General features: G+C 39.0%; 1 protein-coding gene across 12 annotated transcripts in view; it reads left to right on the top strand.

Annotated features, from left to right (window-relative positions):
• Positions 1-14,826, top strand: part of APBB2 (amyloid beta precursor protein binding family B member 2) — a 193,092-nt gene that overhangs the window by 116,827 nt on the left and 61,439 nt on the right. For 6 of the 12 annotated variants that reach the window (XM_064449328.1, XM_064449329.1, XM_064449332.1 and 3 more), the window contains 4 exons: positions 7,339-7,547; positions 12,604-12,666; positions 13,093-13,178; positions 13,290-13,350. In XM_064449328.1, coding sequence (XP_064305398.1) covers positions 7,339-7,547; positions 12,604-12,666; positions 13,093-13,178; positions 13,290-13,350 — 419 coding nt within the window. The remainder of the gene's footprint in view (positions 1-7,338; positions 7,548-12,603; positions 12,667-13,092; positions 13,179-13,289; positions 13,351-14,826) is intronic. The other 6 variants (XM_064449330.1, XM_064449333.1, XM_064449334.1 and 3 more) reach the window with 3 other exon arrangements.

Raw genomic sequence — 14,826 nt, 5'->3', positions numbered from 1 at the left:
AACACTGAATGTGTCCCAGTTTAGACTATTGTGTTTCCAGCCTGGATGCTGAAGACTCCTTTTCAGTTAACTTTTCACTGTGGGAATACACTTTTGAGACAGTGGTACATAATCAAAGTCCAGATCAAATCTGTGTTTGGATGGTATCCCTTTCTTCAGAGGATCTTTGTAGGAGAAAAATTGTTGCAAAACAGTACTAATAATTGAGGTAACTAAGCTAGGAGTACCAAAAAAGTGAGTTCTCTCATCTTTATCTCTGTAGAGCATGGGTATTTTATTTCTTAACCTATTGAGATAATGTAGATCAAGTGCTCACAAGTATTGTTGAGCCTTGCAGTCAGGTGCTCTCACTTGGTCATTCTACCACCATGCAGTGGACAGAGTCCTCCTTAGCTGGAAAGACTGGCAGAAAATCAGGCTCTGCTCCAGTGGAGCTGCATTTGCATCAGCCAGAGACTGCTGCTCTGTTTTGAAGTAATATATGCTGCCATCCCCGAGCCCTTTGGGGCTGCAGTTCCTCCCATTCAAGAACACTCCTCTTTGCCATAATTTGATGCCCTAGCAGTGCTGGTTGGTGGGATTTCTTTTTACCTAAAGAAGAGCTGTGCATCCAAAGTACATGGTTTTTCTTCAAGTAAATCTCCCAGTTCAATACAAAATTTATTGCATTAGACCCATCACCTTGCTTAAGAGTATTTTGTTCAGGAAGTAGGTCTGCTTATCCTTTAATGAACCAGGCTGAAGGCTCTGAGTCCCTCATGCACAACAACCTAAGCAGACGGGCACTAACAGTTCGGTCTCTGTCTCCAGCGCCTTGCTTATCATCACCACCAAGTTCTCTTTGAAGTGGAGACAACCCCTAGTTGCTGTTTTTATTTATTTTTGTTTCATTTATCTAAAGGAAAGGAGAAAGTTTGTTTATTATAGTCTATTTTGAATTATGGTTTTTTGTTCCCATGCAGTTTCTTTGCCTGTGCATTTCTCCTTGAGGTATCTATTCCTGAGGTATCTAGCTTTTCTATCACATAAGTTGATCTTTTTCTTGCAGACCTAATTAATGTGTAAATATCCTACTAGTCGTCTTCTACCTTTCCTACAGAAAGGGAAGGAGCTAGGTTGTGTTCCTTCCAGACAGGAGTGTTGAGATTTGTTATTGAAATGATACAGTGTATTTCTAGTCTTTATCAAGAAACAATCATGGTTTATTTAATTTAGCATAGAGTCAGATTTTAGTACTGGACTTGTGATAGACCAACTTAGGACAGTGGTTGGTAGAATGTCTTGCTTGTTTAATGCTGATAAATACAGACTTTGCTAAGGATGATGGAGATAGCACTTCACTAGATAACACAGTTTGGTCCATAACAAATGAAATATCTTGCTAATATTCATCCATTCCACCTTTGTTATAGCACCAGGTCAACCCTAATTGAATGTATTACTTTGGTGCAGTTCTTTCTGAAAAAGATGAGTACTTATTGTCTCAAAATATTAACACAACTTAACTCTTAAAATACATTGTGCTGTACCTTGCATTCCTGCTTTTCCAGAAAGTGTCTCCAGAGCTCTTGCAATTTTCTTTCCATCTGTATGTGTTTCTAAATTATCATCTTTGGTCATCAGTGAAAGGGATTTCTAATTGCGCCTGCAAAAGAAAGCCTGAACTAGTTAAGAGCTGCTTCAAAGTCATGGCAGTTAGCCTCTGTAATTATTAAATACACAAGCAGACAATGCTGCTGACGTAGTCAGGAATGGCAACTGGAAAGCTGAATTGCATTTAGATACAGGTTGTACTGTTCGCATCTGTTGTGATGCCACCGATACAACCTGTACTTGGTGAGTGGTGACGTTGCCTTACACGGGACGCCTGTTATGAGGGAACAGTTTGTGGTATTGCAAAACGATGGAAAAGTAAATCATCTCCATTTACAGCACAAGTTTTTCTGCTCTGAAAGATCCCATTGAATTCTGTAGCTTAAATTAATATTTGACTGAACAAAGGTTAAAGAGTGATTTGTAATGGCAGCAGTTTGATTACTAACCTTTCCCCTGAAACAGCAATGAAATAAGTGATAGAAATGCTAGTTTTGCCAAAGAGCTTGGTCACGAGTTACATGTGCTCTTCAGTGAATCATTTATATTGTTTATTACCATCTCTTTTCAATATCATGGCAGTGTTTTCCTAGATCAGCCTCAGATAGTAAAATAATTTGAACTTGAAATAAAAAATGTAATTACTAAAATTTCTAGTTATTATGCCAAACTCAGTATCTGAACTATAGCATGGAATTTATCACTGCTTTATATAAGGTAATTGGCAGATGCTAACGTTTGGAGAATGGAGTTACAAGCAGCAATATATTACATTATATTGGTTTTATCCAGTCTTCTTTAGAATATAAAATGTGTTCACAAAATCTCCTAGCCAGAATTACCAGTTAAATATGGCTGTGTGTATGGTTTTGCAGAGATACATCTCTGTTGCTAGTTGTTTCTAAGGAGAGAATTAATAGCTTCATTTTGTGTAACAGACTTCATTTTTCCAGTATTTTTGAAGTTTTAACTGCTCTCCTCAGTTATAGTGATACTGGAATGAAGGCTGTATTTGGTTTTTTTCTATTACAGGCTCTGTTTTTCAGCCATTCAGACAAAAATTCGGATACAAGCATTTCTTTCTGAGTGAAACGTGACCAGACAATTTTGGCAAGTGGGAATCTCGTCAGACTGTTTTATTCCTTTGTATGTTTATTAAAAATAGAGGCAACTATTTAAACATTTTAAAAAAAAATCTTTGGGACTTTTCTAAAACCTTACTGGCTTCTGTGAGTTAGTTTTTTCTCTTTAATTTTTAAAGAGAAATGACTAACCAGATTCCCTGTTCAGTGTTAAAAGGGAATGGTAAGGCTTTGCAGGTGCTGCACTCCCCTTGGGCTCTCACTTCTGATTACTTCATTTTTTATTATTTTCCCATTCTTTTAAAAACGTTCCTATCATTGCTGTGTCGCTGAGTCTCTGAAGAGGGAGGTGAAGCGGAGGCTGGATGATGGGGTGCACCAAATGGATTCCTCTCTGAGTTCTGCAGAGACCAGTGCCAAAGGTTTTCGGGGAGCAGCCCTGTGCCCCATCGTGCTGATCCCTGTAAGAAAGACCTATGGTGCAAAGCAAGCTTTCGGTAGAGGGGAAAGATCTGGTTTCCCGAGGGAGTTAGCAGGTACTGGTAAAGGAAGGTGGCAGAGGCAGGAAAGCCCAGTGAAGTCCCCTCTGTGTTTTTCAGTTTTCCTCAAATGAAGTTTGCTTCTTAAGTTACATCTTTTATGTTTTTATGTAATCTTCCATTTTAGTCCTTAAAATCCTCTACCACACCTCTTTTACTGTAATGTTTTTTCACCAGAATTGTTCTCTGCTTCTTCCCTAATAACATCCTCATGAATAGCTGGTTTGGGGATCTTCTTCTGTACAGATAAGACTTTAGTCTTCTGTCTTTAGTGAGGCAAAACTCCAACTGAAAAGTATCAGTCCTCTCTCTGCGACCTGTCCTTTCACGTGAATCTGCCTGCAGAACACCAGTTGTGAACTTCCAACTACGTTGATGTTGAAGTTGGTAGCGCTGATTTCAGAAGTTGGGTGGTGACAGCTCACACTTATCTTAGGCAGATGTCCAGGTAGCAGCTTGCTGACGAGGATTCAACAACGTGCCCATGCCAGTGTGGGCAGATCTAGGATAACGTCGGCCTGTCTTGCTAGTGATGGCTCTCATGTATCCCATGTTCAGGCAGGGATAGAAAGTGAGGTGAAGGATCAGCTGCAAGCTGACTGCCCAGTCTCCTGCAATGAGGACTGACTTTGGACTTCATTTCTGGAGTGTATGTAGGCAGTGCAGCCACCCTGTTCAGTAAGGTCTTTCTCCAAAGAAAGAGCTGGCTTTCAAACGTCTGCAGTGCTGTGTGAATCTGCATGACGCCTGGGTAAGGATATACCTCATTCCTGTGCAGAATTCTGAATTGGTTACATCTTAGTTTTTCCACTGCTAAGGGGTTGTTGAGTCTTTCTTGCTGTAGAAAGACAAGTTATACAGATAATAGGAATCCAAGTGTCTTGAAAAAATCCTGTCTGCTTTCTCATGGTTCTCTTATTCTAGAGTGGCTCTCTTTTATTCTAGTTCAGTAGGTTGACTTAGTGCAAGCACTACCCAGCAACAACTAAAACCTCAGTGTGTTATGAACATTATTCTCATCCTAAATCCAGAAAACACAGCACTATACCAGCTACTAGGAAGAAAATTAACTCTGTCCCAGCTGAAACCAGCACAATGGTGCATCATGTTTGACTTGCACACCAAGTTCTTTCATCTGTTAGAACAGTCAGAAAAATGAGGAGGTTTTCCAGTTCATGCCAGTAGGAAATCACAACCTGTGAAACAGTCATCCCTGATACTCTGTCTGATCCTGAGGTGTGTTCCCAAATTAGGCAGGGGGACACACATTTCATTTTTTTTTTTTAAGTAGGTTTGCATAGCTAACATGGGGAACGGTGTTTCACTCTGAACACGTGAGATCTGGCTCTGTCCAGTTCAGATGGTCTGAGGTCAGCACCTCTGTGCAATGAGCATGCAGACACCAGCAACATGCACCTCACACACAGGTGTCAATCATAGTCATTTTGTGTGGAACATACAGCTTGTTGAAAGTCCTCGGCTATACTGATTGAAAAGAAATCTGAAGTTTAATTCCTGTTCTATCTCAGACTGAATGCAAACATATTTTGGTATATTTTTTGCCAATGGTAAAGTTTTCGAAGTAAATTAATATTACTCAGTTAAGTGATTTATTTTTTTTTTAATCCCAGGGTGCTCCCAGCTGTTTCACATTATTTCCTTCCAAGTATTCATTCACATACAAGAGAATTTCTTCTCTTCTACCTAAATGTCGTAGAAATGTTGGGCTTTTTAAGCCTCTGGGTTAACGATTTTCTTTCTGCTACGAGTTTTGTCTGCTTTTACTTCATAGTAATTTCTGTTCTGGTCTTTCTGGTACTGTGTGTCATTATAACAATAAATAACAGTATGTTGGTTACTCTGCGTCTCTGGTTCCTTTATGTATTTGGTTGATTGGTTTGAAAGGAGTAGCTTAATGCATCCATAGCATAGCACTTTGCTAACTGTATATTTAAATACATCTGTTCACATACATATGTATGTGTAGTGAGGACAGAAGTAGTGCCTATCTTAAAGTGAAGAGAATAACATTTCAAGTCCTGGCAATGTTGAAGTATGGTTAATACTGTAAACTGTATGAACCTTAACTGAGGTGAAGCTTTGCCTCTCTGCATAAAAAAAGATTATTATTTTCCTATTCCAGCATGCTTTGAAAAGCCCAATATGTAAGTTTTATGAACAATGACATTGTGATATTTTGGAGTTTCATGAACCAGTTATTTAAATTTACTCAGGTATATCTGGGCTTACAGATGTTGCCGCACATACTTAAGTGTGATGTTTAGATATTTGATTTTTGCACGTCACTTTTTGCATGATGTGGTCAAGTGATTTAACTGTTTTGCTTTTATTTTCCTGTTACATGGTTGAGAAGAGTGCAGCTGAGTTGTTCAGTTGGAAAAGAAAAATGGACATGGTTGAAGATGATTGGGCTTTAAAAGCTTTGGAGTCAGTAACTATGTATGCTTAGACACAGTGGAGGCTACAGCAGGGGACATTTAGAGGCAGGTGTTTAGAATACTGGGGAATTTCTGGAACTGATTATATGAATGTTGCTGATTTCAGATGTTGGGTCATGGGTGAGGCTCATTACTGAATTCAAGTGTGATGATATTGTTGAGTTTTTCTTCTGCAGAATTTGCTCAGGTTAGTCCTCAAGTGGTAAATCAGTAATTTAAGAACTCTAAGGGGCTCTGGGGAAGAAGTAATCTGGTTTGTGCCATGAAGTGTAAGAGTTATTTCAAGTTATTGTGCCAGTTGTGCGTGTGTGTGTGCATAATGTGTATAATGTGCATAGCAGAAATGAGAGAGATTTAGAAATAAGCAACTGTGATAAAACACCTAGTAAGAGGCTTGAGGATAGACTAACAACCTTTTAATTCAGAAAAGAGATTAAGAGCAGCAGTATAGCAACATGTTATTCATCTGTCATCCACTGAAGGTGTTCTGAGGACTGTTTTGGTAGGTTAGAAACAAGTTGCCAGACTGGATGAGCCACAGCTCATTAGTATGAGCTTCCTTTATTCTTGGGGGGTTTTTTTTGTGCTAGCTCAGTTTACTGTGCTGTTGTCAGCCTTCATCATGGCTGTTCAAGTGTTGATGGAAATGTCCGTGCAGGAGGTTACTTGTTTCTCCCTGCAGCTTGACAGTCCTTGGAGTAGACCGCAGCAGCTGCATAATAGCATGTACCATAATGACACCACCAAAACAGTTGAGCTGGGAAGTTTAGAAGAGCATTGGCTCCCTTCCCAGCCTCTGGAAAGCATGTATCCAGCAGAAGGTAATTGCTCCTGCTGGGATGGAGCTGGTTTGCACAGAGGTGATGCTGCTGCCTTTCTGGGAAGTGCTGCATGCTCTCCCCCTGGTGACATTTCTCACATGCATCTATAATCCCAGGTAAATCTGCGAATGATTTACCTAATTACAATATGAATTGCTGGCCCATTCTTAAGTCAGTAGGAAGTTTTTCAGTAGAGCCCGTATGTAATCTCTGTGGTAGCACTGTGGATGGGTTTTTGGTTTTTTCCTACCCCACTTTAATACCAATTGAAAACAGTATGTTTGTTTGTGACAATCGGTGTGTGTGCAAAATCATCGCTCAGTTCTTTTGTTCTCATTGTTTTGAACAAGCAGTCTTTTAGATGTTGTCAGTAAAGCCAGTGCGGTTGTTTGATTGGCGGTGGGGGGAGTCTGTTCTGATAAGCTGACTTCGATTAGCAGAAGTATATGCTCTGCTACCATGCATTGAGAAGGGACGGTGCTGTGGTGAAGAGGATAGAGTACACCACAACTCCAAATTTTCTTTATATGCTGTGATTTAACGTACTTGAAGCTAAACCTTATTAGAAGAGCTAGTTTATCTGATGGTATTAGTTAGCTGCCATATTAGAACAGCTCTTTGGTAGGTAGTGTGTTTTTTTCCTCTCTTTATAGGCTGATTTAAACGAGGTTTGTCACCTTACTTTGAGCCTGTTTTTCTGGTGTTCATTTACACAGGAACTGTACAACAGCCGTACCAGCTGTGCATCACTTGCACTGGGGCAGACCTGTGGAAGAACTGTTCGTGTCTTACTAACACTGATTCTTTTTTTTTTTTTTTCTTTTTTCTTCCCCCCTGTTCCTAGCAGATATATGGAGTGATCATTCATTTCAGACAGACCCAGACTTACCACCTGGCTGGAAAAAAATCAATGACATTGCTGGGATCTACTACTGGCACATACCAACAGGAACAACTCAATGGCAACGTCCCTTGTCCATCCCAACAGATCTCCAGGGGTCACGGAAAGGATCACTTGGTTCCATTACTCCATCTCCTACTCCAGAAACTGAGGTAACATACTGTGTCTTCTTGTGGGCTGCGTACTGTAAAGAAAATTGAAATAACTTTCTGAACTTGAAGGCTTAACCATTAGCTAAACTGATGTTTAGAATATGGGGCCTGATAATATCCCAAAGTGTAGCTATTTGTTGTTAATACCTTGTAAGTATCTATTTTCTGTGTGCTTTTTCTAATGGCTGTGCCTCATGAAACTTCCTAAACTTTGGATGTGTAGGATGAAATCACACATATCTCAATTAAATTAGACAGCCAGTGCCTGATTAATGTAAAACTATTGCAGTTCTGTAGCATGCGCTGAAGAGTTGCTGCATTATCTGGATACAGGATACATAAAATTTTTGCACATTATAACAGCCTTTTGGCTGGACTCTTCATTTGCATCTTCTTTCTTTTTGGTTCACTTGGTAGGCGCATCACGCAAAGAGATATGAATCTTAATTTGAGACACTAGTTTCTTTACAGGGTAGTTTGTATTGAATAAACATTAAGTATTCTCAGATGTAAGTCTCTTAACATCCTGCCAGCAGAAAATATCTGCACAAGTGGATCACTGTGTTGCAGTCAGTCTTTAACTAGAAACAGAAAGAAATGCAGTCTCTCTTCCACATGTGCTGAAAGAGCAATATGTGATACTGCCTTTTAAAATAATCCTTTTAGGCACAATCCAGGGACTTGATTGATGTCATATAAGTAGAAAAATAAATTACCAGAAAGAAGAGTATGCTTCAAAAAACTCAATCACTTTGTTTTGGTAAGCTGGGAGGACTTTTATGGAATGAAATAGTAATATAAAATCAAATTGTTTTGAAATTAATTCTTTTTCATACTAACTTTCCAGAAGAAGGTCCACAGTTTTATGAAATAAAGGGAAGTCTTTGTGCTAGCTTTGAGTTCTGGATCAGGCGATCCTTAGATTTTCGGGTTGTTTTTTTTTTTTTAAAATGTATGTAGATATGACATTTCTTCTGTTCTTGATTTTGTTGAAATATACACTAAAATAACTTAAATGAAAGTTAAGAGGAGTTAAGGACATTCAAGTAAGTATTACCATCTTGACCCTGAAACTTTTATCCTGTATAGGCTTGAATATGTACATTCTTGTTTGTTATTTTAGCAAGATTGCTCCCACAAGTTCATAAAGGCTACTCGTAAGGTTTGCAAACTTGACCACAACATTTCAGTTATGGTTTACATCAGTCAAGCTCCCGTGGAATGTACTGTGCACCAAGCAAGCTGGAAATTATTTCTGAGAGGGTTCATGGAGAAAGAACAACAATTGTTATCATTCAGCTAGAAAACAAGGGGGAAAAAAACCAGAAATGCTGAATGTAAAGTGCTGCACTTGCTTCCAGTATAAATTCCTGTAATGAACATGTGGGTGATATAACTTCACTGTTAAGTGTTTTTCTTACTCTAAAATATGGAGAACAGGGCTTTAATTAGTAAGTTATAGATGCCCTTCATAAAAACCCAGAAATCAGTATGGTTGGTAAATTGCAGAAAGAAAATGCATTTATTAATTTGAAATATTTTTCTACCTCTGTTTAAAATGTCTTTACAATGAAAATTTCAGACCTGCTGGTAATGCGGGGGATGTACCCTAACCTTTCACAATTTTCTGTGCTTTAAATGAAGAATAGTTTGTGATTATAAATAATGATCAATAATTCTCAGCAGCATCACGCAGAATAAGAAATGTATGAATTATAACAACATAGATTTTAATATAGTGTAGGCATATTAAATAAGACATTTGAGGAATCATTCTAAAATGCCATGTTTGTGAGTTCGTATTAGGCTCATCTAGGTTTTGATGTGGCAGTTCTAATTCAGTACGGAATTTGATCCAGCAAAGCTTTAGGCATATACAGTTCTGTGGCAGCATCAAGACAATATACTGTAGTGTAAAAGGTGATACAGAAAACAAGCAAGTTTCCAAAAATTGTATTAGTATGATATTATATGGTTATTTGAATTGTAGGTATAGACGAAGGTGTTTCTCTTAAAGGTTTCTGCATTCATCACTTAAACAGTACTGATTTTTTGACTCAGTGGTTATTAAGATAGCATTGCAATACAGTACCAGCAGATTTACAATAATGGAGTTCAAAACAAGGTGTCAGTTGGCCTTAGGACTTTGTGTGCTGCTGAATTCTGAAACTGCTACAAAGAAGGGGCGTACCTGGAGTTGTAATGAGAACTGTTAGGAAAAGTCTTACATTTCTTGAAACCACAGATGTTGAGCTTTAAGAGGGAACTGGAGGAAGAATCCTTTGGGATTCAGCTGATTCTGAGCGGAACCCCACTACAGAGCAGTAAGAGGGAAATAAGCCATGGTGTGAGATTAAGATATAGGGGTAGGTAATGACATAATTTGTAATCTAGATTTAATAGTGTCAGCTATTGTGAATCTTTGGTTTTTCATCTCTCCACAATCAATACTTGCCAGCATCTAATCATCTCCAGGTCACTTGAAGGTGATACTGGTTTCAGTCCCTGTTCACTGCACTGCAGCCTATCCCAAGTGCTCCCCCCTCTCCTTCCTCTTGAAGGATTAACCTGGATGTCTGTGATACAGTCAATCTGACACTTCACAAAAGATGTGGAATTTGATCTAGAATAGGGGCTCCCAAACACATTTATCCCAACGCTACCATTGGCAGCAGCAGTTGGGGTGGCCAGCTTCCAGCTCGGACCACGTGTGAGCTGTGTACTGCTGGTTTCACAGGTTTGGAAGCCTGTGCTCCAAGATAATCTGGTTTGGGAGGGCTGGTTTAGCTCATTCCCACATGCTGAAATTTGTATTGCTTTGTTCTGAAAAGGTTGGGGGATATGTAGGTTTTAGGCAGATGAAAGAGTATAATCTAGGATTGAAGGCTGGCATGGGTAGCATTTCATATCTGTCCCAATAGGCCTCTGTGAGTCCATAAAAATACTTTTATCTTTATCACATTTGTCTGTGAAGCATCATGTGCTAGTCTTGAGATGAGTTTATTTGGGCTCTTTCAGCTTTTGATTTTGTCAAAGAAACATTTAGAAACATCTTCCCCCCTCCCCCCCCGAGTAATGCCTTTTACCCTTTGTCTTGTTTCCTCCTTTTTTTTTTCCTTTTCAAAATTATTTTATGTCCTTGTCTCTTAAATAATGTGATATACAGAAGCTTTGTTTCATTTGGTAGAATGTGGCTCACAGCTCAGGGCAGCCAACAAAGAACAGATCAAGTCAGCCATTTTTATGTTGTAGCTTACTTTAGATATTTAGCATAAAGAAAAGCAGTTACTTCCTATTGTTGAACCGAGAATCAGAAAAAAATGGGTAGGGAAGAATGATGCTGTAGTGCATACAAATGGAAGAAAGGGTTTTAAAAGGGGAAAATGCAAAAATGTCTTACTTTTGCACAGGCTGCAAAGCAATTTTTCTTTCACAAGATAATCGGTAAATTTCAATCCAAAGCAATTATGGGTTAAGCATTATGCGAAAATCCTGCAGATTTAACAAAAATGCTAACAAATTATAAATATGAATAACCTGGAACATTCCTTTACTTCTTCCCCCTCAAAAGCATGAAAATGTATTTTGGTTTTGCACAGCTGAATTGAATTTGACTTAGTTTTAGATGGCTCTTTTCTCCTGTGTGCTGCCAAATGACTTCCTTTGTGAATCCTCGACTTTTGTGATGTTGTTTTCCAAACCTTAGAGATTTTGCTGCCTCTTTCCCGTTTCCTGTGCAGAGAAAAAGCCAGAGGGTTTAATTTTCAATAAGAGCTTCTCTAAGATCATGGCAGAATTTGGTGATGGTAGTTGTGTCTTCTTATAGCCTGACTCATCCCAGACCTGGATCACCTCTAGAAGTTCTTCCTTAGGTAACATAACCACTAGTGGCTAATAGTTAAAGAGGAGAGGCTTAGTAGGGAACGCTAACAACTCAATTAATACAAAGGCATTTTAGGAAATAGTTACTCTTGGGAATTTTTTCTCACAAATAATTCCTCCAGTGGGGACGTATTGAGAACACTTCTGAGGTGAGAAGTCCACCCGCCAAATTTATGCATTGGGCCATATTAATAGGTACCACTTCATCCTGGGGCTGAGCTGGACGACCTGGGAGAGCTCATCTGAAAATGGGCCACTAATTACAGGAATGCTTGATTTGGTGAAGCTACAAAGAGATGGCTCTGGGTCTCTCAGCAACCAGGTCTGTTGCACCTGGCTCTTGCTCAGGACTGTGGGATTTCTGTCCTTGAGGGGAAGAGGAGAGGGGCAACTCCAACATCAGCTGCTTCTCCCAGACTTTACAGAGAAGGATGAACCTCAGGTTGCTGTAGTGGCAAATGCACTTGCTACACTAGTACTTTATTGCACCAGTGAATGCCTCTGAAATTTTTTAGAAGCTTGAATGGAGAATGAGACGATGGGTGGTTTGTTTGGGGTTTTGTTTGTTTGTTTTGTTCTATTTTTTAAAAAAGCTGCTAGACTTTGCAAAACTACTTTTTCAACAAGAAATCTCTCTGCACTCCTTACTAATACTCCTTCTCTTCACTGTCCTTTTCTTTTGCTTTCTCTCTAGAAATACTTGATTTTTACCTTGTATGTATTATATCCTTGTATATATCATTGTGTTTCAGTATACCTAGTTCCAATAGTGTTAGGGTCTTTTAACAAAAGTGCCAATCAAGTAGAAATCCTGATGTTTCCCCTTAATGCTGTTTATCAAAGGCTGTAGCAGCTGTGGCCAACATTCATATTCAGATTCATTTTGCTTGCTTTTAAGATCACAGTTAAAGAGTAATTTCATTGTCTGTTCCTAATTTATATTAACTTTCCTTGTTTCAATCATTTGTTTTGGTAAGTAACTGTTAGAGGCATGTCTTCTCTCCCCTTTCCTCCAAATGCCATAGTGGAATAATTAGTTGAAGTATGAGGTGATCTGTTCCCTAACCCATCCTGTAAATATCAATGCTAACAACAGTGTCTTGTGTTTTTTTTTCTTTTTCTTTCCTTTTTTTTATCAATGTGCTTCTTCCTGTGTGAATAATTATGTGTCTAGAAACAGCCATGGAGTGATTTTGCTGTACTGAATGGGGGAAAGATAAATAGTGACATTTGGAAGGCAAGTATATTGTCAGATTTTAGAACCTTTAATACTGTTACCCTTGTTTTTTGCATGGCAGTGGCTGTTTTTTTCCCTTTTTATTTTTCCATGAATGTCATTCATAACCTAGGCTGAAGTGAATGGGGATACTGCTAGGGATGTCTAGCTCACAAACATGCTGCCTTTTCTGATCTTTCCACTTGGGGTGGATTCAGCCTAAACTAGCAGAGCAACTGCCATGATGTAACAAGTAAGATGCCTGCACTGAATGAAATGCAGCTTGAGAATATATGCATGCCTCTCTTCAACTTCAGCCAGAAATACTATTGCTTCTTTGCAGGGAGGATTTAATTTTCCTTTGAAATAAGAAATTACATGGTGGTGCACTTAATACTATATTAATAGCACTTAACACTGTACTAATAGCGCTGCCTTTATCTATAGGATCTGCATGCAGCCACTGTGAACCCAGACCCAAGCCTGAAAGAGTTTGAAGGAGCAACGTTACGATATGCCTCTCTGAAGCTCAGGTACAGTGTCTTCGGAAGTCTCTGTGGAATGACCAGGTCCTTTTTGTGCTGTGCTGCAATTTTTATATGACTTTAATATTCATTTTTGTGTTTTTTGTTTTTCTGTAACAGAAATGGTCCGCAGTCTGATGATGACGATTCTTGCAGCATCAACAGTGATCCAGAAGCCAAGGTCTGTAAGAAGATCCACAGTGGGATAACAGTTAAATTTTCAATTGTAAACGTAACTTGCAAGGTACAGAATGTCTCCTAGGTTTTGAAATTAACCATATTCCTACTCTTGGCACAATGTAGATTGACCACGCAAGACTAATTCCATCAGAGGAGTTTGCATATTTGAAGCTTCATTCAGTTTGTTCAGGAAAGTGTGACTTATTTTAAAATCACATAAGCCAAGAAATGGAATGTTACAGCTCAAGATTCTACCGTCCAACTGTAATAACTGATGCTTTGCACAACTGAGTTTTCCATCCTGAGTGAGAGAGGACTCCATCATGGCTGGATAGTTTCTTGGGGGATTCAGTGACAGAACTTGCTCTTTATTCTCAAGTTTGTCCCTTTAAGTACTCTTTGTTGCTTATGTGGCTGCTTGAGCTTGCAGCTAGTAACAAGGAAGTTACTTTTTAGAACAAGGAGCTTTGTATTTTAGAACAGAGGATGCAGCCTAATTTGAGGATAAAATTTATAGAGGAAAATGAGCGCCATAATTAAATCAGAGCCTTTACTCCTGTAATCTAAGGTTTTTTTGAGGAGAAGGAATCAGCTGAAGGTTTTGAATGCTTGTGTACATACCTCCAGGTTTGTCTTGATGCAAGCACAAGGCAAAACCATCAACCATTTTTAAGGATGTATGTGAATCTCTATAATTAGAAATCCAAGTAATTTAAGTGTTTTGGCTGCGCCATACACCTGCAGGGACTGACAGAATCAGAAGCTACTTACATGCAGGAAGACAGTATGTAACAGAGTTAATAATTATAACAGCATTAATGATACATTTTAGGAGAGAAAACAGACTGATCAGGGTACTTAAACTTCTTTGTCATCTTGATTATTTGGCTTGTGATGTTTAAATCAGACCTGAATAAATGTGTTTTGCTTGGCAGGCTGGCAGTTAAAAAGCAAGGGTTTCAGCTGCGCTTGTTACAATGACAAGCACTAAATTCTGAGCAGAGTAAATGGAGTAGGAACAATGACAAGCATTTAGGTACCAGTCCTCAGAACCAGAAAGCTGTTGCTTTCAAGATAAGCCTTACAGTATGGAAAGCATTATAGGGAGGCAGTATTTTGATGTGTCTCTTTCCCAGGTGATCTGCACTGGGTAGAATTAGGAGCCCTTCCTGCATGGAGAACCATAGCAGTATTTGTGTGGGCAAGTAACTCATGTATCATCATCTCACTTCCCTCTCTGTCTTGCTGTTTAAACTTCAAAATTTATGGAACTGATACCCATCCAGTGTCAGGGAAATGGGTCAGTGCCACAAGCTTATCCTCTTTCATCTATAACAGCTGGTTTTGTTACTCCTGTTTAGGGAAAACCATGCTGATGATGCTTAAATGGGTAATCAAAACTGAGTGCTGAAACATTCACAGGAGTGACTGAGAGGAGCAAGACAAGAAATACAGGAGAAACCATATATGTTTGCGT

This window comes from Phalacrocorax carbo, chromosome 4 (assembly GCF_963921805.1).
Source record: "Phalacrocorax carbo chromosome 4, bPhaCar2.1, whole genome shotgun sequence".
In the NCBI taxonomy this organism is placed as follows: domain Eukaryota; kingdom Metazoa; phylum Chordata; class Aves; order Suliformes; family Phalacrocoracidae; genus Phalacrocorax; species Phalacrocorax carbo.
This window is presented reverse-complemented; position numbering and strand designations above follow the sequence as displayed.